This window comes from Typopeltis vanoorti, chromosome 8, assembly GCF_054136105.1.
Source record: "Typopeltis vanoorti isolate ZY-2024b chromosome 8, IOZ_Tvanoo_1.0, whole genome shotgun sequence".
Taxonomy (NCBI): Eukaryota; Metazoa; Arthropoda; class Arachnida; order Uropygi; family Thelyphonidae; genus Typopeltis; species Typopeltis vanoorti.
In genome coordinates, this window is record NC_143556.1 from 118,248,860 (window position 1) to 118,274,418 (window position 25,559).

The 25,559-nt window shown below is 35.8% G+C and overlaps 1 protein-coding gene across 1 annotated transcript in view; it reads left to right on the forward strand.

Annotated features, from left to right (window-relative positions):
• The window catches only part of LOC150104308 (PRKC apoptosis WT1 regulator protein-like), a 134,119-nt gene that overhangs the window by 89,854 nt on the left and 18,706 nt on the right, over window positions 1-25,559 (forward strand). Inside the window, exons 4-5 of the mRNA XM_090396454.1 lie at window positions 5,826-5,982; window positions 23,294-23,398. Of these exons, the coding sequence (XP_090252580.1) occupies window positions 5,826-5,982; window positions 23,294-23,398 (262 nt within the window). The remainder of the gene's footprint in view (window positions 1-5,825; window positions 5,983-23,293; window positions 23,399-25,559) is intronic.

The following is a 25,559-nucleotide window of genomic DNA, read 5'->3' on the forward strand; positions in this document are numbered from 1 at the left end:
AACAGGAATCATTATCAAGGTCTTGGAGAAAATAGTCAAGAGGAAAATACAAGATTGGATAGAAGAAAATGGGATACTGTATCGGGGACAGCATGGTTTTGTGAAGGGTAGGTCATGCCTCAGTAACACGTATTATAACACAGTGACGGCTGAACTGGAAATGGGTAATGGGTTTACAGTGATTCTACTGGACCTTGCTAAGGCCTTTGACAGGATACCACATGGAATTCTAATCAGTAAATTGCAGCATATGGGGATAGATATAGGATTGGTGGGATGGATAGGAGGGTGGTTGACAGAGAGATATCGGAGAGTGGATTATTCAGGAGTAGACTCCACAAGATGGCCTGTGACTAGTGGTGGGCCACAAGGATCTGTTCTTGGACCACTGCTGTTTAATTTGTTCATTAATGATATAGGAAAGGATCTGAGAGGAACAGTTCATTTGTTTGCGGATGATGCAAAGTTGGGTAGGGCAATAGTGAATGCAGATGACGTCAAAATTTTGCAAGATGATTTGGATAGATTGGAGGTCTGGGCTAAGGTGAATGGATGTCAATTTAATGTGGCAAAATGTAAGGTTATACATTTTGGGGTGAAAAGATTAGCAACAGATTACTACATTGGTGGAACTGTACTCCAGGAAATTGATGAGGCACGAGATTTAGGAGTGTTGGTGGATAAGGAGTTGAAGTTTAGGGGGCACATTGCAAAAGTGGCCAAATTGGCTCATCGAATCACTTGGTTGCTGAAGAATACATTGGCAAGCAGAGACAAGCAGGTTATTGTTCCTCTGTATCGAGCCTTGACAAGACCCCATCTCGACTACTGTGCCCAGATTTGGTCACCTAGGTTTCTTCTTGATGGGTAGGAGGTGGAGAGGATCCAGAGGCAAGTGACCAAGATGATAGCAGGTCTGTGGAATGAACCTTATGAGAACAGGTTGAGGATTTGTGGGTTGCAAAAATTAGTTGATAGGCAGAGGAGGGGAGATATGATTGAGACATTCAAATTACTGAAAGGTTTATATAAAATTAATTCAGAAGATATTTTTGAGAACAGGGCTGGTTGTGGGAGGACTAGGGAACATCCATGGAAACTGGGCAAAAGTGTGGTTAGTAAAGGTATTAGAGCTGGGTTCTTTACTTTTAGAGTGGTGAATGAGTGGAATGCACTCCCAGAGTCTGTGGTGGATGCTGTGACAGTGAATGAGTTTAAGGCGAGGTATGATAGATACTGTATGAATGTCGAATAGTTGTGATGAATATGATTTGGGGCCTCCCTTGATGAGTCTAACGACTCCCTGGAGTTGCCCGTAATAATAATAATAATTATGTTTTCAGGTATATTCAGAACTGTGAAGTCATGTCTTTCAGTATGATTGTTTTTAGAAATGTTTTTTAGCTTAATTTTTAAAGTGGACACAACAGGGTTATGGTCTGAACCTATATCAGCACCTGGGTATGTTTTTATGTTGGTTATATTATTTTTGTATCTATTATTTATCATTATAAAGTCTATTTGGTTTCTTATAGAGTTATCTGGGTTTGTCCAAGTATACAGTCTGCACTTTGGATGTTGAAAGAAAGTATTCATTATGCACAAGTTGTTTTGAATGCAGAATTGTATCAATCTCTCACCTCTTTCATTTCTGTCGCCTAGTCCAAATTTTCCAACAACTGGATTTTCTTCCCCTTCTCCAACCTTTGCATTCAAGTCACCCATCACTATAAGTATTTCATTTGATTTTACATATTCTATAGATTTTTGTAAGTTATTATAAAAATCTTCTATTTCTTCATCATTGTGAGTCATCGTAGGGGCATAAACCTGGATAATTATGATGTTAAAAGGCTTTGCGGCTAATTTAATAAGTATTATTCTTTCGTTTATGGGCCACAGCCTCATTACTGATTTAAAGATGTCTTTCTTAATCATGAAACCCACTCCATATTCATGCTTCTCTCCACCAGAATATACAAATGTAAAAGCCATCTTTTTCTAGTTTTCCCATGTTAGGCCATCTTGTTTCACTGATTCCCATCACATCAACTTTAAGTCTTTTTATTTCCTATATAAGGTTGTCAAAATTCCCTGGTTTATATAATGTTCTCTTTGTCCATACAATATAATATTTTCTGGACTAATTCCATAATGCTTTCTCATGCATGCCATGCAGCATCTATATCTGTGTACAGATTCTTCTCCGAAGGTTTCCTAGCAATGATTAGTATAATTAATCATTGTATAATAAACATAACCATATCCAGAATAATTGTAACTAAATATATTACAATTGATCCTTGATTTCCAGTCCTAAATAAAAATCACTCGTGACCTAGATCAACTGCATTTCTGTGAATAAATAAAATAGTAAAACAGGCACTTGGCAAACAACGTACAAACATATATGCAATTCTATTGCATCTTGTCATTCTATTATAAAACACTTCTGTGCCCTCTAGTTCTTGTCATGAATACTGCTGTTCAGCTTTTTCTGAAAGATTTAAAGTGAACTTTGTGCCAGTTTATCAGTTACAAAAGAATATGTTGATTCAGGAGAAAGAAATGCTAATTTTGTGGCAATGCAAGAAGGAAACGGTGGACAACAAAACAGGCAACAAAGTTCTTTGAATGATTAACATTCATTTCTCTTGGCATTGATGCAATCCTGTTTCTTATATAACTTAATAACTAATAATTCAAACAATCACACCATATTAGAAGAAACTTGTAGCGCGACAAAAATGGAAGATATGAAACAGCAGCTACAAAAACCAAAAAACTTATTACATAGTTTTTAATAAATTTAGTTTTATCCTTTATCCAAGTGTGAGCAAACAAAGTTTGCTCCTGAAAGTATCTTCAGGACTGGGGTAAGGTGGTGCAACACCAGGGCGACTCCTTGCAAAGGTGGAGCAAGCTACTATCACTCCTATCTCAGTATCTCCAATAATGCAAAACACATCTCCTTGTGGATATGTTTAATGTAATGCATTAAGGGAAGGGCCACTACCAGGACTAGTTTCGACCTTTATTGAGGTCTTTTCAGTGGGAGCCAGGCCCAAGTGAAGATACCAGCCAGAAGCATTAGCAAGGTCATCTCTACCTAGGAGATGTGTTTTGCATTATGGGAGATACTGAGATAGGTGTGATAGTAGTCTTGCTCCACCTTTGCAAGGAGTCGTCCTGGTGTTGCACCACCTTACCTCAGTCCTGAAGATACTTTCAGGCACAAACTTTGTTTGCTCACACTTGGATAAAGGATTAAACTAAATTTATTATATTCTAACCAAGTGAAAAATAAACTTTCAACATCTTCATCATTACATGGTTTATTTTACACATGCTCATTACAAAAAACTCATTACATGGTTTGTTAAAAGAGTAGGATAAATGAAGTGTGTTGTCATCAACTTAAGTGTAAGAGAAAGAGGGCAATAGAACATGCATTGGTGGCTAAGCTTTGAAAGACTGTGCCATCCACCATGACATTCATTGAATGACCAGAGAGAAAGCTGGCTATCCTGTCCGGTTATAAGGGCAGCAGGTAGACTGAAGGAAGGCAGGCCTTGATGCCAAACATGATCAGAAGCACTTAAAATCTCAAGAACAAAATCATAATATTTCTCCGAACCTTTTCATGGTATGCATCTAGTGGTGGGTGATGCAGGCTAATAGAATAGAACTGTCATGGTTCTGGATGAGTGCAATCCATAGTGGAATGAAATCCATTGATGACTTTCTCCTCTATTTTGGAGAGGACTGAGGTGATAGTGATCAGTCTGTAGTTGGATGGCCAACTTCTTTCTTATTGGAGTAGGTTTGATACATGCTTGCTTCCATGCATTGAGATAAGTGCCAGCTGAGTATAGAAGATTGTAGATATAATAGAGAATAGGTCTGGAATACAATGTTTAAGTACAGTCGGAGTAATGCCATCTGGACATGAGGTCCTTTTAGTGTCCAAGTCACTTAGTATCCTTCTGATGTTTTTTTTGCTGAAAAATCACAGGAGGAATATGATGCTCATTTGCTTGTATTGTAGGAGGCAGTTTGCCTTGGTTATCTATGCAGGAGTGGGAGGAAAATACTGATGTCAGGAGATCAGCTTTATCTTTTGTAAGTAGAAGTTATTGTGTAAGTAAGTTAGTTAATTAGTTTAGTAACTGGTAAGTAGAAGTTGCACCATTGGCCTTTGCAGGTGAACAGAAGGCACATCTTTTATTTGGATAGGTCTCTGTGCTGTTGGCCCTTATGAAGTCAGATTTGCATTTGCTGATTTTTGTTTTAAAGTGGTTTTGCTACTTTATAGCATGCTTCAGCATAGGATGAGTGTGAGGTGAAGTGGGGGTGCTTGTTGCCTGCTATAAGCTGAGTGTTTTTCTCCAACAGCTTTTGTATATCTTCCACTGCACTACAATTTTTTTAAAAATTTAACTAATAATTTTGGTTGGTTGTGGGGTAGGGGAGAGGGATAAAAGCATTATGCCAGTGAGGATGATTTCAGTGACTTGCTGTTTCTAGTAAAGTTTTAAAATTTGGGAAGTGTGGAAGGAAGGCTGTGTATTCTGTTGGTAGGAATGTACTGAAGGAAGTAATATGGTATCTGGAGGTGGTTCTAAAATTTAGGGACATGTTAAAATAATTTTCTTTTGCCTAATTTTGCTGCTACAAATGGTCTAATTGAAAACTAATTTTATTATACTCTAACCAAGTGAAAAATAAACTTTCAACATCTTTCTCTAAATCCAGAGTAATTTATTAAAAAAGGGTGGCACACCATTTGGCAACTCCTATAGGTGGAGATGACCTGCTAATGCTTCTGCCTGGTATCTCTACTTGGGCCTGGCTCCCACTCAATAAAGGTCGAAACTAGTCTGGGTAGTGGCCCTTCCCTTAATGCATAACATTAGACATATCTGCAAGGAGATGTGTTTTGCATTATAGGAGATACTGAGATAGGAGGGTTGGTAGCTTGCTCCACCTTTGCAATGAGTTCCCTGGTGTTGTACCACCTTAACCCAGTCCTGAAGATACTTTCAGGCGCAAACTTTGTTTGCTCACACTTGGATAAAGGATTAAACTAATTTTATTATACTCTAACCAAGTGAAAAATAAACTTTCAATAAACTTTCAACTTAAATACCAAATTTCATTAAATTCCATTCAGTCAATGTAGAATTATCTGATTGAAACAAAAAAATGGTGCTACTTGAAAATCTTGTGTTAATCATAGATTCAAAATTGTTTTTAAATTCTCTGTAGCAGAATATGGTTCTTGTAATATATATATAATTTCAATGCGTTTTGTCCTTTTTTGCTTCTGCAAATGCTCTGATCGAAGAAAAATTGGGATGGTGTAAATTTTTGTATGAGTTCCAAATATTAGTTTCTATAAAATCTGTCCAACCTGGATCCCAGAATAATATATGGATGAATTGACATGCAGTATATTATTCTAGGATATTTCAACATTTATTCACAGTCAGCTCTGACAATAGCAAACACCATTATAACAAATTCACCTCCCTATGGCACACTGTTAAAAAGTTCCATCTAATGCTCAATAATTATACAATGCTATGCTAAAAGAAATTCATTAAAACAAACTATCCACTTTAACAAACTGTTCCTCTGGTGCTTAGGACTCTGCAATAGTGAGTCAACTGTAATAGGTGTTTATGTATTTTCTGAAATGTGCATAATAACGAAGAACTTGTAATTGTTGATTTAGGGCTGCTTATAAAATGTTTCTGTTGTTGTTTCTTGTGTATATATATTATGTCTTATACAGATGTACATTTTTTATAATATTTTATTAGTCCTTCAGATTTGGATGCTGATGATGAAGATAACCAAGATTATGATAGTGCTGTCAATCAGTCAGATTCTACAGTTAGTCTTATTCAGGATGATCATGTAGCAGCTCCCATTGTTAATGGTAGACCTATAACTCCCTGTACCAATAGCGTAGAAGAGGTGAGAAGAATAGATTGTGATTTAGGCTTTAAAATTTTACAAGTATATTTTTATTCTAAATAACTTGTAGAATCTACTACTATTATGTTAGTAAATGTGTTTAATTTAAACTTATTAACTTGACATTTAGCTTTTTGCATTAGGGGCATCATCTGGTCTCCATATTGTACATAGTGAACACAAGCTAATGTGGTGTACTATGAGGTTTTTTTGAAAAGACACTGCAGTTTTAATTATATTTACTAAATGTGTGATATTCATCAAATTTTTGATGCTATATTTAATATTATACAATACAAAGTTTATTATTCTCATCACGTATACATAATATTTATAAATATACAATTCAAGTATTACTATCATATTTTCTGTTGGTTTTTACATTTGTTTTTGGATGGTTATTTTGTTATCATCATCATCAAATTCCTGATATATATACCCTCAAGGAATAAAAATATTTTCCTTATGTATACAAATAGAGTAAAATATATTAGATAGTTTTCATAGTTTATAAAAATGTTTAAAATAAGTTAATGAGAGTTTTTACATTTTTTTTGTGTGTAACCAAGGGCCCTAGCCATACTGGTTACTAGAAAATTAAATTAGCTCGATATAGTCACTGTAAAATCCAGTGATCGTATCTATGAGGGTTCACAGAACATGTTATGTACTTGTTAATATATACATATCATAATATATTATATATATTATGATACTTATATATTAACAAGTATCATAATATATTATACTAGGGGGCTCTGCCACCCTGTATAATACACTATGGCGCCCAACTCCCCCATGTTCCAGACTGCTTGGCAGGTTCTCCTTGAATTCTGATGACTCGAAAGGGGTATCCCCCCCCCCCCCAAGTTCCGTACTAGTAGGCCGGTTCTCCTTGAATTCTGATGACTCGACGCTCAGGGTAGCCCCTGAGTTTCAAAACGTTTCAAATAAGTTGACAAAAACGTTACACAAAAACGTTACATAAAAAAAAGGCTTATCATTTTATATTATAGAGAGTTACAAAACATTACATAAAAATGTTACAAAAAACGTTACATAAAAAGGCTTATCATTTTATATTATAGAGAGTAGAAAAACGTTGCATAAAAATGTTTCATAAAAAGGCTTATTTTATATTATAGAGAGTAGAAAAACGTTACATAAAAACGTTTCATAAAAAGGCTTATCATTTTATATTATAGAGTAGATATATTATATATTAAGTTATAGTGATCTCTAATAATATACATTTAAAATAAATGCAACATTATTTAGTCCCATGAGGTAGTCTCTCAATCTTTTTCTGAAAGCATATTCTGAGGTTATTCATTTGATTTCATTTGGGAGTTTATTGTAGCTGCTTGTTGCTAGATATTCAAAGGATTTATGAAAAATTTCTTTGTTTGCCTTGGTACTACCAGCAAGTTCTGTCCACAGAGTAAACCATAGTCTACGTTATATACCGAAAAATTTACGTTCTTTCTTGCACATAATATACAACCACAGAGATATAGTTTCTGTAATGGCAAAATATTATGAATGACAAACAGATTGTTGGTTGAATATGCGAAGAAGTCAGTAATGGCTATAGCTCTAATTATTCTGTTTTGTATTCATATCCGTGGAAGCAGATTGTTGTAATAATCTCCGCCCCAACAGGAATGAAGAATTTATACAAGAATAGTATAAGCATCTTAAGAATGCCGCTTTTAGGAATTTTTTAACATAATACATTCTGTTAATTATGAACCTCAACTTATTTGTTAAAAATGTGATATGGGAGTTCCATTTCAGATTGCTATTGATGAGGAGGTCCAGTACTGGACTGATTTTGTTTTTTTGACTAATCCAATTATAGTTTTGGATATCATTACATTTTGTTTCATGCTGTTTTATGGTTATATTGTGATCTAATTGGCAGATTCAGTTGTGGAGACAGAGTTGTAGAGTAGATGCCCTCCCTCAATGAGTCTTTAGACTCCTGGGAGGTATTGTATAATAATAAGGAAGTATCCCACAAGAATGGAAGACAGCAATAGTCATAAACATACTCAAAAAAGGAAACAGAAAGGACTGTGGGAACTACAGAGGAACATACTTATTAAATACATGCCATGAAATATATCTAGATATAATTAAAAGTAAATTAACACCATGGGCCGAGGAAATTATTGGAGAAGAACAGTGTGGCTTTAGGAAAGGAAGATCCTGCACAGATCCCACATTTACACTCAAAGAAATTATAGAAAAAAGAGCAGAATGTAACCTGCCAACATATATGATGGCCTTCCTGGATTATGAGAAAGCATATGATCAAATCAACAGAACAAAATTAATCAATACTGTATGACTTGAAAGCTCCACCACAAAAGAAATAGCAAATATAATGGAAGAAAGCTATATTAAAATTAAGATTAATAATGAAACAACCAAAAAAATTAAAACCGATATAGGTCTCATTCAAGGAAATGGATTATCACCAATACTCTTCAATATATATATATATGGAAAAAATTTCAAGGGAGTGGAGGAAAAACAAAATCATAGGAAATAAAGAATTAACCAGCCTTTTGTGGGCTGACGAGCAAGTTATTTTTGCTGAAAATGAAGACCAATTGCAGAAAAATCTCATCAGTGAGTAGGCAGACTCTGAAATGCCAAGGTTTAAGTAATACAGAGCTTATCAATTTTACCTATGCAAGTTGCCACAAGGTGATTTGACCTTATTAATTTAGAATCTCCGGATGAGAGACAGATGTGAAAAGTTTTTTACATTGGGTATAATATATGTTAAAGATACCAAGTAATTTTATGACTTTGGTTTTAATCCTTACCACCAAGAGTTGCCTTGGTGTTGCACCACCACCACCATAAGTCTTGAACCATGTTCAGGCGCAAACTTGACTTACTTGTCTGTTTGCTTACTTGGGATTAAAATCAAGGTTATAAAATTACTTGGTATCTTTAACATATATTATACCCAAGGTAAAAAACTTTTCACATCTCTCTCTCATCTGGAGATTCTTAATTAATAAGGTCAAAGCACCTTGTGGCAACTTGCATAGGTAAAATTGATAAGCTCTGTATTACTTAAACCTTGTCATTTCAGGATCTGCCTACTCATTGATGAGACTCAATAAAGGTTGAAACTGGTCTGGATAGTGACCCCCCCCACCCATAATGTATAACATCATACATCTCCTAGGAGATGTGTTTTACATTTATGAGAAATACTAAGGAAAGTGATCAGAACTTAATCCATCTTTACCACGAGTTGCCTTGGTGTTGCACCACCACCATAAGTCTTGAACCACGTTCAGGCACAAACTTGACTTGTCTGTTTGCTTACTTGAGAAAAAGGATTAAACCAAGGTTATAAAATTACTTGGTATCTTTAACATATATGTATATAGAAGTGTAGGAAATTATCCTTAATTAACATAGCAGAAGACATCACAAACTATAGAAAGAACTGGAAAAACCACGTAGAAAGAATGAATGAGGACAGATGGCCAAATATTGCCTGAAAATATAAACCACAGGGACACCGATCAAGAGGAAGACCCACGAAGAGATGGGCAGAAGACTTTTTAAACCCTTGAAAATGTTACAGGCAAACAATTAATATGCAAATTCAAGAAGAAGAAGAAGACTTTATCTGTTAATGTGAAGTACCTATATCTCATTTTATTGGTATTAATTTTAAGACCATTATTGCTAAACCACTTATTTAATTTTAATTTCAACATATCACGATTAATCCGATTTTCTAGATCTGCAAGAGTCGTTTCTGTGTATACTAATGCTGTATCGTCAGCGAGTGATATCATTTTGCCAAAAGGTTTGTATTTACATAGATCATTAACATATATTAAAAATAGGATGGGTCCTAGCACCAAACCTTGCAGGATTCTGTATTTTATTATTTTTGTTGCACTGCTAAATGTGCTGTAGCTGGTATATTGTTTTCTATTATTCATATAGGATCTGAACCAGTCATTAGTAACTCCTTTAATGCCATATCTAGACATTTTCAGTAGTAGTAGTAGGTCATGATGAACACAGTTGAACACCTTAGATATATCAAGAAAAACAGCTGCTGTGTACATTCCACTATAAACTGTTTTATGGAACTCCAATAATGCTTTTTCGATATTGTATCTGTATCTAAACCTGTATCGATTAGATGCATAAAAGGATATGCTATTTAATAGTTTTTTTCATTCGGATTTCAATAATCTTTGAGATTGTGGATAGTATAGATGTTGGTCTGTAATTTTTGATTTCATTTCTGTTACTTCCTTTAAATAGCGGAATAACGGAAGCAATCTCTAAGTGTTCTAGAAATTTTCCATGTTCAAAAGATTTATTAATAATATATGTAAAGACTTATGTTTAATGATATGTTTAGTTTTTCGATATTTATATGGTCACATCCCTTTTTTTTTTAATCTCATTACTACACTCCTTATCTCGTTTTCATTTACTGTGTATAGCTACATGGAATTCTTTATCCACAGAAGGTGACTCACATACTTTATCCTCTCTGTAGGCAGGGCCGGCTCTATCAATGGTGCAACATGTGTATTTGCATGGGGGCGACAAGCCTTTGGGGATGGCAAAATTGGCCTAAACTATACAAAAAATAAATCATAAAAAAGTCATTTATTCCTTCTCTATTAAAAACAAGACTTCAGGATGTTGTTAGTTAAATTTTTACATATTAAAACTTCATTGTATTGTATATTTTTTTAAATTCATAATCAGTTAAAATAATGTAGTATTATGTTACGTTTAAATCTCACTGTTAGTGCGATATTAAATCATGTCATCTGATATTAATATCAGACAACGTGACAATACCAGAACACCTTCTATCTTGCATTTATTTCCGATTCGATTGTTGGCCGTGAGTTGACCTTGACCTGAGGGTAAATCTCGTTTAACCAATGAGACTGAAAGATCATAATTAGATGATTGGTTAAGAATAAACCAATTACAGAAATAGAATCAACATACATAAATACATCTGTTTGCTTACTTGGTAAAAAGAATTAAAACCTAGCTTATAAAATTGCTTGGTATCTTTAACATAGTATACCCAAGTTAAAAAAACTTTCTACATCTTACTCTCATCCTGATATTTTTATTTAATAAGGTCACAGCACCTTGTGGCAACTTGTTTAGGAAAAAATTTATAAGCTCTGCATTACTTCAACCTTGGAATTTTTTGGTCTGGCTCCCACTGACAAGACCTCAATAAAGGTCGAAACCGGTCTGGGTAGTGGTCCTTGCCTTTAATGCATAGCATCATACATATACGTAAGGGGATGTGCTTTGCATTAGGGGAAAATACTAAGGAAAGTGATCGGAGCTTACTCCACCTTTGCCACGCGTTGCCTCAGACTTGAACTACATTCAGGTGCAAACTTGACTTACTTGTCTGTTTGTTTACTTGGGAAAAAGGATTAAAACCTAGCTTATAAAATTGCTTGGTATCTTTAACATAGTATTATTATTATTATTATTATTATTATTATTATTATTACGGGCAACTCCAGGAAGTCATTAGACTCATCGAGGGAGGCCCCAAATCATTTTCATCACAACTATTCGACATTCATACAGTATCTATCATACCTCGCCTTAAACTCATTCACTGTCACAGCATCCACCACAGACTCAGGGAGCGCATTCCACTCATTCACTACTCTAAAAGTAAAGAACCCAGCTCTAACACCTTTACTAACCACACTTTTGCCCAGTTTCCATGGATGTCCCCTAGTCCTCCCACAACCAGCCCTGTTCTCAAAAATATCTTCTGAATTAATTTTATAGAAACCCTTCAGTAATTTGAATGTCTCAATCATATCTCCCCTCCTCCGCCTATCAACCAATTTTTGCAACCCACAAATCCTCAACCTGTTCTCATACGGTTCATTCCACAGACCTGCTATCATCTTGGTCACTCGCCTCTGGATCCTCTCCACCTCCTCCCCATCAAGAAGAAACCTAGGTGACCAAATCTGAGCACAGTAGTCGAGATGAGGTCTTATCAAGGCTCGATACAGAGGAACAATAACCTGCTTGTCTCTGCTTGTCAACGTATTCTTCAGCAACCAAGTGATTTGATGAGCTGATTTGGCCACTTTTGCAATGTGTCCCCTAAATTTCAATTCCTTATCCACCAACACTCCTAAATCTCGTGCCTCATCAATTTCCTGGAGCACGGTTCCACCAATGCAGTAAACTGCCTCCCATCTTTTCACCCCAAAATGCATAACCTTACATTTTGCCACATTAAATTGACATCCATTCTCCCTAGCCCAGACCTCCAATCTATCCAAATCATCCTGCAAAATTTTGACGTCATCTGCATTCACTATTGCCCTACCCAACTTCGCATCATCCGCAAACAAATGAACTGTTCCTCTCAGATCCTTTCCTATATCATTTATGAACAAATTAAACAGCAGTGGTCCAAGAACAGATCCTTGTGGTACACCACTAGTCACAGGCCGTCTTGTGGACTCTACTCCTGAGTAAACCACTCTCTGATATCTCTCCGTCAACCACCCTCCTATCCATCTCACCAACCCTATGTCCATTCCCATATGCTGCAATTTACTGATTAGAATTCCATGTGGTATCCTGTCAAAGGCCTTAGCAAGGTCCAGCAGAATCACTGTAAACCCATTACCCTTATCCAGTTCAGCCGTCACTGTGTTATAATACGTGAGCAAGTTACTGAGGCATGACCTACCCTTCACAAAACCATGCTGTCCCCGATACAGTATCCCATTTTCTTCTATCCAATCTTGTATTTTCCTCTTGACTATTTTCTCTAAGACCTTGATAATGATTCCTGTTATGCTGATTGGCCGGTAATTTTCAACAGCAGCCTTGAACCACCTTTGTGCAGTGGAACTATTTTCCCCTCTTTCCACCCCCTTGGGACTGACCCAGTCCTGAGGCTCAAATTAAACATAATGGTCAAGGGCACTGACAATTCTTTGGCCGCTTCACGTACGACACGAGCTGGTATACCATCCAATCCCACAGATGTATTGACATTGAGGTTCTGTAATAGACTAGTTACCTCTACCTCATTCATCACAATTCCAGTATAAGCTGTTGGTTCCTCCATTTCCGCAAAGCCACCACCTGGATGATATACTCTTGCAAAGTGCTCGCTCAGTAATTCCACAACATCGACTGATTCAGTTACCTCCCTACCCTCAGCATTTTTTAAGATCATTCTACCATGAGCATTTTTCCTTTTACTTGCAACATATTGAAAAAACTGTTTGGGATTCTCTTTAGCCTGCATGGCCAATTTCCTTTCGTAATCTGCTTTTGCTTTTCTTACCACCCTTGTTACCATCCTGGCCTGAGCTTTATACTGTTCATGCACCTGATGGTCACCCTTCTCCTTAAATTCCCTCCACAATTGTTTCTTTTTTTGCAGCTCAAGCTTAATAGTGTTATTCATCCATTTAACCCCTACCTGATTTATTATTCGGACTCTTGGTATACAGTCAACCATTGCCTCCTGCAAACAGTTCTTGACCACCTCCCATGCACCATCAACATCCAGCCCTTGCAGTTTTACATGCCATGGCATTGAGCCAAGCACACACCTAAGCTTGTCATACTTACCAGCCCGGTAATTCCACATATACCCTGTCTTAATTGTAAATTTGACTCCTTTAGCCACCTCCCAAGTCATGACCTTATGGTCACTCTCACCAATTGGTGGCAACAAGGTCATGTTCGTTACAGCCACATTCTCAGTTGCAATTACTAGGTCCAGCACTCTCTGCCCCCTGGTATTTTCCAATACATGTTGCCGTAGATAGTTGTCCCTTAATAACTGCATAAAATCCAATTCCTTCCTCCCATGTGCCCTCTCCTCTTTCCAGTCAATATTACCATAATTGAAATCACCCATAATAATTACCCTCCTTCCATTCATTTCTTCTATTTGCTTATGCATACTATTCCCACCATCCACTCCATCACCCGGTCTATAGCAGCACCCAATTGTATATTTTGTTCTGCTAGATTGTATCTCACACCAAACAGCCTCAAATGTGCTTTTTTCCCCATCCTGCAGTTCAACTTCTATACTCCTTGGCTGAAGGCTCCTTGGCTTTTTTAACTTGGTATAACCAAGTTAAAAAAAACTTTCACATACAGTTGTGCAGTTGATTGTTAATAATACTTTTTTTGACACAGTTATTAGGATTTGGCTTTTAAAATAATTTTAATATTCCAGTAATTCCAGTATGTCTGATGAAAGAAACAAACTATCAGGTGCAGAATATCGCAAACAAAAATAAAAAAAACAATGCGATATTCAGAAACAAAGTGGGGTTTTGCATAAATATCTAAAAACTGAAACAACTAATGCAGTACAAGAGAAAATAAGCATAAGGACTGAAACCAAAGAATTCTGAGCAAGTACCAAAAATTTGTGGCAAGTACTTCTAATTGTGATTCCAGTAATGTTGATATTAGTAACAATGGGGGCAAAAACAAAACTGATTTAACATCTTCGTGTTCAAAATAATAAAGTGATGAACTTGAAATTAGCATTAATTTAGCAAGACTGAATCCCTCTTTAAGTGATGCTGAAAGACTGTAAATCGTAATGAAAGGTCCGCCGGTGAGACCAAAAAGTGATTTCATTTTTCCTTGCAGCTCTAATTGTCGGAAATTTTCATTAAATCATTATACTAGAGAAGAAAGCAATGGAGAACAAATTAATCGGCCATGGTTAGTGTATTCTAAACAAAAATATTCTGTATTTTGTTTCTGTTGTAAGTTGTTTTTCAGCAATAAAATTTCACTCACAGCTGATGGATATAATGATTGGGGGCATTTATATCTGTATATCTTATTGGAGATGAAAAATCTTAAAAGCACTTGGAATCCCATAAGAAGTGGATTGAGTTGTCATCTATGCTTAAAATAGAACAGACGATTGATTCAACGCCACAAAAGTTGTTAAATGCAGAGGTTCAGCACTGGAGGAGCATAATAAAATGTCTAATTTGCATTGTTCAATTTTTAGCTCAACAATGTTTGCCCTTTTGGGGAACATCTGATAAATTGTATGTTCATAATAATGGCAATTTTGGAAGCTTGTTGAATTGCCAGATTCAATAATGCTATGTCTAAACATTTACTTTTGTTTATTTATTTATTCATATGGAGTTTCCTCCCTTTTCTTCCCCCCGTCCCTATTGGGGTGAGTTGAGCCCCCTCATGGGGGGGTTAAGTATTTATGGCTGTAGATCCGTGTGTGGTCACAGGGCTGGTTTGTCTGCTTGCGGGATGAAAAACTCCAGATAAACTGTGGGGAAAACCCTGGTGTCCACGCCCAAGACTTGCTAACTTGGCTATGGCTGAGGAAGATCCTTAAGCTCCTCATGTCGTCGACGGGAATCGAACCCAGGACACTCCTTCCCCCAGCCATATGGTTGAGAAGCGCAAATCCACTAGGCCAACCGCCCGGACTAAACATTTACTGAAAGTATCTCATGGATCGGCCCAACATATCTTTGGGAAAACATTTAAAACGAATTAATTTATCTCCGCTCTGGGGCCATAAAAAGGAAAATAATTTCTCTGGTGCAGAATGCTAAATATTACAGTGTAGTTGCAGACAGTACTCCCGATGTAAGTCATAATGAACAATTAACACTAATTGTAAGATTTGTTAACATGGATCCAGGTGATATCAATGTTCATGAGCACTTTGTTGGTTTCATCCTGTAGAAGCCACTACAAGCTCAGTTTTAACTGAATGTATTTCTATTCTTAAAAAAATTGTCAGATATGAATATTCCTATTGCAAGCATCCGAGGCCAGAGTTGCTACAATGGATCAAACATGAAAGGTAAACATTCAGGAGTTCAAAACTATGGATTTGAACTTGAGAGCTTTTTTTTTAAATACGTTGCTCCTTTCATTCTCTGAACTGACTTGCCAGAAATTGTATGTGTTTTTCTCAGCATCAAAAATGCATTGGACAATCCTTCAAAATATATTACAACTTATGCCATTGAACTCTCAAGCCACTTACTACCACCTGCTCGGAATCTAGAATCTAAGCCATTTGTCCTTTAAGATATTATATTGACGAATTTTATGATGCTTTGATAGAAATTGCTGATGTCAGTGGACAAAATGGCAAGACACGAAGCTGAAATTCTTGCCCTTAAGCTCAGAGATTTAAAATTTTTACGTTTGATTATATTGCACTATGTTTTAAATGAAATTAACATTGCTAGTAAATTATTGCGAAGCATAAAAATGAAATTGTCCACTGCAATATCTACTTTAAGAAATATTCTCCAAATATTCTACAATCAAAATTGTAGAAATATTCTACGATTTTGATTGTAGCATCTACAATCAAAATTGTAGATGGTACAATATTGTACCATCTACAATTTTCTTGTAGATTCTACATCATAAGCTGAAAAAGTTGAAACTGATCCTAATTTGAAGCCAATGTTTATAAGTACTAGAGTGCATTGGCAGAAAAAACATGATTATGAAGAAAAGATGAGCCTATTCTGATCCGAAAACTAAATTTAAAGTTGAGTTTTTCTTTCTTATTATTGATGTAGCAACAAGTTCTATCCATGAAAGATTTGGGAAATTGGAATACCACAGTTCACGTTTTTCATTTTTATATAACATCCCAAAATTGAAATCTGAGGTGACAAATGAGCCTTTAATCAAATGTAAAAATATAGAAAGTATTCTAACGCATCGGGACAATAGAGACATTGATGCCATTGAACTATTTGATGAATTGAGAGTAGTTTCCTATTTAGTACCAGAAAATGCTGCCAATTGAAGTGCTACATTATATAGTCGAAAATAACTTTGCTCCTAATAGTGCAAGTGGTTTTGAGGCAGTATGGTGTGAGATAGAGGTGAATGGAATCAAATACTTGGTGGGATGTTGTTATAGTCCAGGTAATGTGGATGGTGGTGATAATGAAATGTATAATCAAATTGGCCAAGCAAATAAGAAAAGGGTGATTTTAATTATGGCAATATAGACTGGAATGATGAGATAGCAACTAGAAGTAAAGAAAATGAGTTTCTTGAGTTTTTGAGGGATAACTACCTCAGACAGTATGTAACAGAGGGCACACGAGGATTGAGGATCTTGGATTTGGTCATCTCATCAGAGGATGTAATTATAAATGAAGTGTCAAATCATCCACCAGGTGAAAGTGACCATGAGGTGATTACCTGGGTGGTTGCCAGCAGTGTGTGGACCTCTGTGAGGAAAGGGTATATGTGGAACTACAAGGGGGGGGGGGTGATTATGAAGAGCTCAGGAGACAGCTTGCGGGTGTAGCATGGAATGAGGAGTTAGCTGGAAAAGAGATCAATGCAGCTTGGGGATTTTCAAAAACTGTCTAGTAGATGCAATGTCTAAATGTAATCCAAGGGTGAGAAGGTCAAATAAGGTAGGTGTGAGATGGATGAATAAAGAGATTAAGCATGCGATACAGAGAAAAAGTGGAAATAACCAATTTCATGAGGTCTACAAAGACCAGGCAAAGAGGGTGACTTGGTTGGTGAGGGTAGCTAAAGAGAGGTATGAACAGCAGTTAGCTAATGAAGCCAAAAAGAATCCTAAGGAGTTCTTTTGGTATGTAGCCAGCAAAAGAATGAATGATTATGGAAGGATGACATTGATTGGAGAAAATGATATAAAGACAGCTGTTGCGGAATGTGTGGTGGAGATACTTAATTAGCATGTTATGATAGGTTTCACGGTATAAAAGAACACAGATGGTTAAGAAAATAACTATTTATTAACTTAAAAGCTAATATTTCGCTGGTCTTATATCCAGCATCTTCAGAGCACACAACACAAAGTTTGTTACAAAGGCAAGACAACCACAATCCGGTGTAACAGTGGGGACAGTATAAGTGATTGCAGCGTGCAACACAAGACTAAAGTCCTAATATGGCGCCATCTAGGTTAAAAAAAAAAAAAAAAAAAAAAATTCAAAGTTTTGAAATAGTAGTCAAAATGATAAAAAATAAAAGTAATAAATATTAATTTGGTCTTAGGATGACTGTCTCCCAAATCTTTGGTAGATTTATACAGCCATACTTGTTAAGGTTTGGGGTATGTTTCAAGGCTTCTGTTGATTCCAGGAACAACCTCTCTGACTTGTAGAAGCTTCTGTGCATTACTTTTGTTTCTTTCCAATTGATCCTGTGTGCAGGGGTATCCAGAGCATGGTCTGCCAGACCCGACTTTCCATAGCAAATGTGTCGGATATATTTTTTGTGTTCACTGAGGCGGATGTCCACATTTCTTCCTGTCTGTCCATAGTAGGCTTGATGGCAAGAACAGGACACTTCATAGACACCAGGATGTGATAAAGGAGTGCATTTGTCCTTGGGTGAACAGATGAGAGTTGCTAATTTTTTATAAGGTTTAAATACTGTGCATAATTGGTGTTTGTTCTTCACCAAGCTTTCATTCCACAATCCTCAACTGTTTCTCATATTCTTGCATAAGTATACTTGAGTTTCTCAAGTATATTTACAGCTGTATTTCTCTATACTCAGTAGGGAAATACCTCTGTAATTCTCACATTCTGTTTTATTTCCCTTTTTATATATGAATACTATGAGAATTCTAATCTAACTATCTGGAATTCGTCCCTCTGTCCTGGCCTTCTTCACTATGTAGTGCAGCCACTGTTAGACTTTTTTAACCTCCATATTTGAGCATTTCTGGTCAAATATCATCTACTCCTGCTGCCTTTTCACATTTCAGGCATTTGATGGCTTTTTCTACTTCAAGTATGGATATGTATTCCTGATTGCATGTCTGTTGAGTGTTTTTTTTTACTACTGTGCTGTCACTGATTGTTTCATTTAGCAATATTTTGAAGTAATTACTTTATTCATCAAGGATATCTTTTTCACCAGTTTTCGTGCCACTTTTATCATCTCTAATTCCTTTTACGGCAATCTTTCCTCCTTTCTGAGCTTTTTCAACAGCCTACAGAATATTTTGCAACCTTCCTGATGTTTATTTTCTATGTTCTTACTAAAGTCTTCCCATGACTTTTGTTTAGCTATTTTTACACAGTGTTTTTCAAAAATTGGATTCTGTAATACCAAAAATGCAGGATGATCGTATTCACGGCATTCCAAAGAATATGGCAGTAATTGTTTTTGTCTATCTTGCCTTTGCAGCTTTTGCAATTTTGCTGCAGACATGACTTGGCTGGTGAACCCTGAGGGAGGATTATTAGTCAGATACTTTTAGGTGAAGTTGGCTGTTGTCGCAGCACGTGGGGTTGAAGGATTATATGGCATCAGTGACTACAGCCTTTGTTCTTCTGCTGCAGCTTGACTATCATGGATATAGGAATTTTTGAAACACTAGTTTATCGGGAACCACTGGATTAATTTCGATGATTAATACGTCTACTTTTTCAGATTACCAAGACATTTCATTTGCGCACATTTTAAAGGTGATTATAATAAAGTGATTGATTGCTTACATTTAAGCATGGGACAGGAGCAGAATCAGCACCCAGTGTTTACTGTGCACCCCCCCCCTCCAACTTATAATCACAATGATCATAATACATGTCATAATTAATGAGAGAATAACAATCAGTTTCAAGTTGTTTGATCCATATTTCACTTATGGGGAGAATATGCTTCTCATAGTGATAACATCATGAAATCAGCACTAATTAATAAATGACAACAGTAGAGCAGCATGTGTTTGTAAAGAAAAGATGTTATCAGAATATTCCGTGCCATACAAGTTTTAGTATTCGTTTCTAATGAAATCTGAATACATGAAAGCTTCAAGTTGGTTAGCGATATAAAGAGGAATTCACAAATTTGAAGCAACTAGAATGATGTTCAGGGGTCAGCAAATGCCAAATTCTACTCTTGATGAAAAATAAATAAATATATAAATAAAATAAATACTCACCCAAGTACCCTTTACCCCCATTTTTTAATATGTTCCAATAGGAGTTCCATAAAATGGTTAGAGGAACTGTATTGTTGTTTGTAGATTTTGCCAAATATGATTTGTTCCATAGATTTTTGTTAGTAGAATGGCCTTTTATATTATACATATTTTGCTGTGTTTCCTTGAAGTTAAAAAAAGATTTTGTTTAGAAAGTTAGTTTTTATTAAATAAAAAATATTCTGCTTTATCTTGTAACTTTTTGAGTCAGTTGAGAAGGCAGTCCCTGTAAAGAAAGAGTAAAGTTGGATTTGTTGGAGGTTTAAACAGCAGATTGGAAAGTGAATTCCAGACATGGAAAAATTTTGAGAAAAGAGCAGAGCATGTTCTAGCAGGTACTTGCCTTGATAACAGTAGAAAATTTCTGCTCAGAAAATAGACTTGTCATTGCTAATACCGTGTTCTAATATAAAATTTGAAGCATGGTATTAGTTAACAAGAAAAGTCGTATTTTTGCTGATAACAATGTTTTCAGATTACTCCAGAATATAAGAGTTTAGAAGAAATTTGAAATAAGAAGTGATCACTTATTTGTTTGAACAGGATCATAATTGGAATCACATTGAAAAAAAAAAAATATATATATAGCAAACTCCCTAGGGACATAGACATAATTTGTTTGCAGCCAATGTTTTGCTGTAGCGAATTTAGGAGAAAAAGCTAGTCCCCCCAACTCCATTCCCATTAAACAGAAGAAATAGTAGGAAAAAGATAAATGATATCGGAAGGAAAAAAAAACAAAAGAAATTACAATAAATTTGAAGGAGACAGTGAAAGTGTCTCCTTTCACTGTCTCCTTCAAAATACATGCCCCTTGGCATGTATTCCATGCATCCTTGGAGGACTGCAAGTGTGACTGTGTTAAGCACCTCCTGTGATTTGCCTGGCTCTCCTCAATCATATTGAAATAATGCCCTTTCAGCTGGAATTTCATCTTGAGGAAAAGAAAAAAGTTTCAGGGGTGAGGTCAGGTGAATAGGGAATGACTGTTGTGTTTTTAGAAGCCAGCAACTGTCAAACAGTGATTCATGGTGGGTTCTCCACCATGATTTGTTTTATGTATTAAAAAAATTGTGAAAACAGTTGGATGGAATACAGGAGCTGTATAGTTATTACTTTTTTGTAATTAATTTTTTAATATAAAGTTTTCATTTAACTTTAATTTAGAGTTTTCATTCTAGTGAAGAAAATAGTCCACACATACTTATGGATTGGCATTATGAAAGGATAAACTCTTATAATGACATGCAACTAATGCATGGCATATTTTGAATTAATTATTTTACTTAGAACAGGCAAAGATTGATTGAGAGTTGAATTTAAAAAAAAAAAAAATATTAAAGAACACCAGTAATAGCAAATTGAAAATAATTTTCTCAAGTTAACTCAATAGAAACCTGTGTGAACCTAAGCAACAGTTTTGCATTAAATAAAATATGAATGACAATACTAAAGTGTAATGTAGATCACTAGTGTGATTTCTAAACTATGAGTATTTACCTTTTTACTGTAGATTTGGTGTTTTAATATTTATACTAATACAGTGGTACCTTGAGATACAAGTGCCCCAATATACGAGTTTTATGAGATACGAGCTGTCACTAGGTCGATTTTTTGCCCTGAGATATGAGCCTGCTTCGGTGACGTCACAACCACCACTCTGCTCAGATTCCTGAGTCTTGCGTGTCGTTCAGTTCACATGTTTACCTCACCGCAGAAGCATTTCTGTCGTGTTGAGTTTTAATTTTGTGTTTTTTTTTTTTGTATATAGTTATTTAGCTAATTTTTTTCAAATAACCATGAGTCCAAAGAAGGTGAGTGTAAAGAAAGGTGGTGAGAAAAGGAAAAAGGTGATATCCATGGAATTAAAGCGTGAGATAATCGACAAACATGAGCAAGGCGTAAGAGTAATAGACTTGGCAATGCAGTATGATCGCACTACTTCTACGATATGTACTATTCTGAAGCAGAAGGACTCGATAAAGGCTATAACTCCAGCTAAGGATGTTAAAATTATTTCAAAGCTATGCAACTCTGTCCATGAAAAGATGGAGAACCTACTGATTTTTTCATTAACAGGGAAGCAGCTCGCAGGAAACACTGTGACAGAGACTATAATTTGCGAGAAGGCATGAGCCATTTACGCAGATTTGCTGCAGCAGACCCCAGATACTTCAGCACAGGAGGCTTCATAAGAGCAGTTTAAAGCCATGGGTGGTTTGAAAATTTCCGAAAAAGGACCGGCATTCACTCCGTTGTCAGGCATGGTGAGGCAGTGAGCTCTGATTCTAAGGCAGCTGAGGAATTTATAAAAACCTTTGCTGAATTGATCGAAGCCAAAGGATATATCCTCCCCAACATGACTTTGAAGGATTTAGACCTGAACAGGAGGTGCTGGAGGTGATTGTGTCCCTCGGAAAGTCCATGGTCCTGGAGGTGGATGAGGGACACATCGAAGACCTTGTTGGCGCACATTCCAAGGAACTGACGACGGAGGAGTTGACGGAACTACACATGCAGCAACATACGGAGGTTCTGCAGGAGATTGGTACAACTGCAGAGGCAGAGGAGGTTATTTTTTCAAGTGAGATAAAGAAAGTGTTGGCAATGTAGGAAAAAGTTTCGGACTTTATTGAAAAGAAACACCCTGAAAAAGTTGCAACTGGTTGTGTTGTGGCACTATTTAATGACACTTGCCTAACTCATTTCAGAAACATTCTAAAAGGGAGGAAGAAACAAAGCTCCTTGGACAGGTTTCTATTGAAACACCCTGCAGATGAAAGTGACAAAAGCATGGCAAAAAAGAAAAAAGCTAGTGAAGAAGAAAATTAAGTTAAGCAAAAGTGAAGTGAAAGAAAAAATTAATACCATACGCTAATCGGTTCTGCCAACATCTGTTTATTTCTTTAGATTCTCTTTTACATGTATGTATGTACAGTATTTGGTTTTATTTTGTTTGTATACAATATTTGTTATTATAAATACATTATTATAAAAAAAAACGGAGTGGTTTTTTGGGGGCTGGTACGAATTAATCTCATTTTAATTAATTTCAATGGGGAAAATTGATTTGAGATACGAGCATTTTGACTTACGAGCTCAGTCATGGAATGAATTAAACTTATATCTCAAGGTAACACTGTACTTTATTATTAATGATTGTGTATTCTTAATCTGATGTGTTAAGAAAACTTTCTCTTTCCTTGCTCTTTTTACATATATGTTCATGTTTTTATTTTGTCATTGCTGTTAACTTAGCTTTTGGAAAGAGCCCAAGAAGAAAATAGACACCTTTTAGATCTGATAAAGCAAAAAGATGACAAAATTGCTTTTCTGGAGCAGAAACTAAATGCATTACATAAGGTAAGATATTATGTAAGGTATTAGATACCATAAATTTCAGATATTTTTAACTTTTATGACCTAACATTCTGATAGAAAGTTACAATGATTAGATCTGTTCATTTCTGCATGGTTGAGAAGAAAAAGTTAAGAATATTTTTCAATAAAAATGCTCATCTCAGAATTAAACTTGCCAGATAAGAAAACTGTGATGTTGCCATGTTTCTTGTTGACATTAAAAATAGGAAGATATTAATAGCACAGAAATTACTTGACACCTCCAAAAGCTAGTATACTTGAGAAATGGTTGAGAAGGATTGTGGAAGAGAAATTTGGTGAAGAACAAGCTGGATTCAGGCAAAAATAGAGGCTGCCAGGATCAGATTTTATGACAGATAGTTGAGAAGTCATGGGTACATAAGAAAGAACTGTATTTAAATTTTGTAGATCTGGAAAAAGCATATGACAAGGTGCCAAGAGAGAAGCTATTCAAAACATTGCAGTTGTATTGTGTCAATCGAGCATTATATCGAGCAATACTTAGTCTTCATTTGAGTTGCAAGTCAGCAGTTAGAATTGAAGGAAGTACAGGAAGATGGTTTTATGTTAAATCTGGTGTCAGACAAGGATGTACATTATCCCCTCTGTTATTCATTATCTATATGGTTCACATTATGAAGCAAAGTGGTATTAAACCTGATATCAAAATTGGAGATGCTGATCTCAGCTCTTTGCTTTATGCAGATGATGTTATACTTCTAAATAAATCCAGTACTAGTCTGCAAGATTCCCTGACTAAATTGAATAACTGTTGTATTAGATATGGTATGAAGTCAGCAATAACAAGACAAAGACAATGAAAATAGGCAGAAGCATTGAAGATATCAACATGAATGGAGAACCTACAGAACAAGTAAAACATTTCAGCTACTTAGGCACAATTTTTAGTGAAGATGGTAAGTTAAATATGGAAATAGACAACAGAATCAACCAAGCTGGTATGGTAAGAAGTCAACTAAATAAATTTATATGGAATAAGAGAGAAATTAGTCAAAACACTAAATTAGCTGTATATGCAGTGTTCAGACCAATTTTAACTTATTGATCTGAGAGCTAGGTTAGACATAAAACACTTGACCAAAGACTGGAGACCGCAGATATGAGAGTCTTGAGAAAGATTAGGGGCATGAACAGATGGCATCAATGGCAGTGTCATATTAAAAACAAGGAAATTTGGAAAGAACTTGACATTGTTAGCATCCAGGAAAGATTAGCAAAACAAGTGTTCTCTGCCAGGTTGGCAGGAAAAAGACCCAGAGGAAACCAAGATACAGGTGGATTGATACAGTAAAAAGTGCCTTACAAGATAGAAATATAAGATCTGATACTGTTAGAGTCTTGACAGATAACAGATTGATTTGGAGGAAAATTGTAGATAGGAAGTTAGTAATGATGTAGTACTATCATATCCTGTACACCTTTTGATGATGATGAAGTCCAAGACTCATTGATGGAGGGCACCTACTCTACAACTCTCTGTCTCCACCGTATTCCACCAACTACGCCGAACCACAGCTATCATCATCATCTACACCAATGGCATCTACTGTCAACCACCACCCCTAATAGTATTTTTACAGGCAATCACAAACATCCATGTCAATGGTGGGATTTGAACCCGTAGCCATTTTAGCTGGAGAGTGGATATGGATACTCTAACCACTCAAACAACCAGGCTGGCATTTTTCATGTTTCATAGAATAAAAACCAGTTGCTAGGAGGAAAAATATCATAGAAGAACATAGTAATGTGCAATTGAAGAAATCAGAATATGTGACTAAATTGATGATAAAAAAAAATTACAATTAGAAATATTTTAATAGAATGAGTATGGGGATTTTGGATAAACAAGGGTTAATTGTTTTCAGATGTAGATTTTTTTTTTTTTTTCATTCCTATACTAATTTTGGAGATTTGCACATTAATTAGACTCTGATGGAACTATACAAAGCATTGTCACATGAATAATTTTTTTTTCATGTGAATCCCACTCACAAAAAAAGTTGCAAATCTGTTGTAAATACTTGTGGGTTAATAATGAGATAAACTGGAAACCCTGCCTTAAAAACAACCATAGAACTTTTTCAGGCCACTTCATGTTTTCCTAAGCAAGAAGATAATC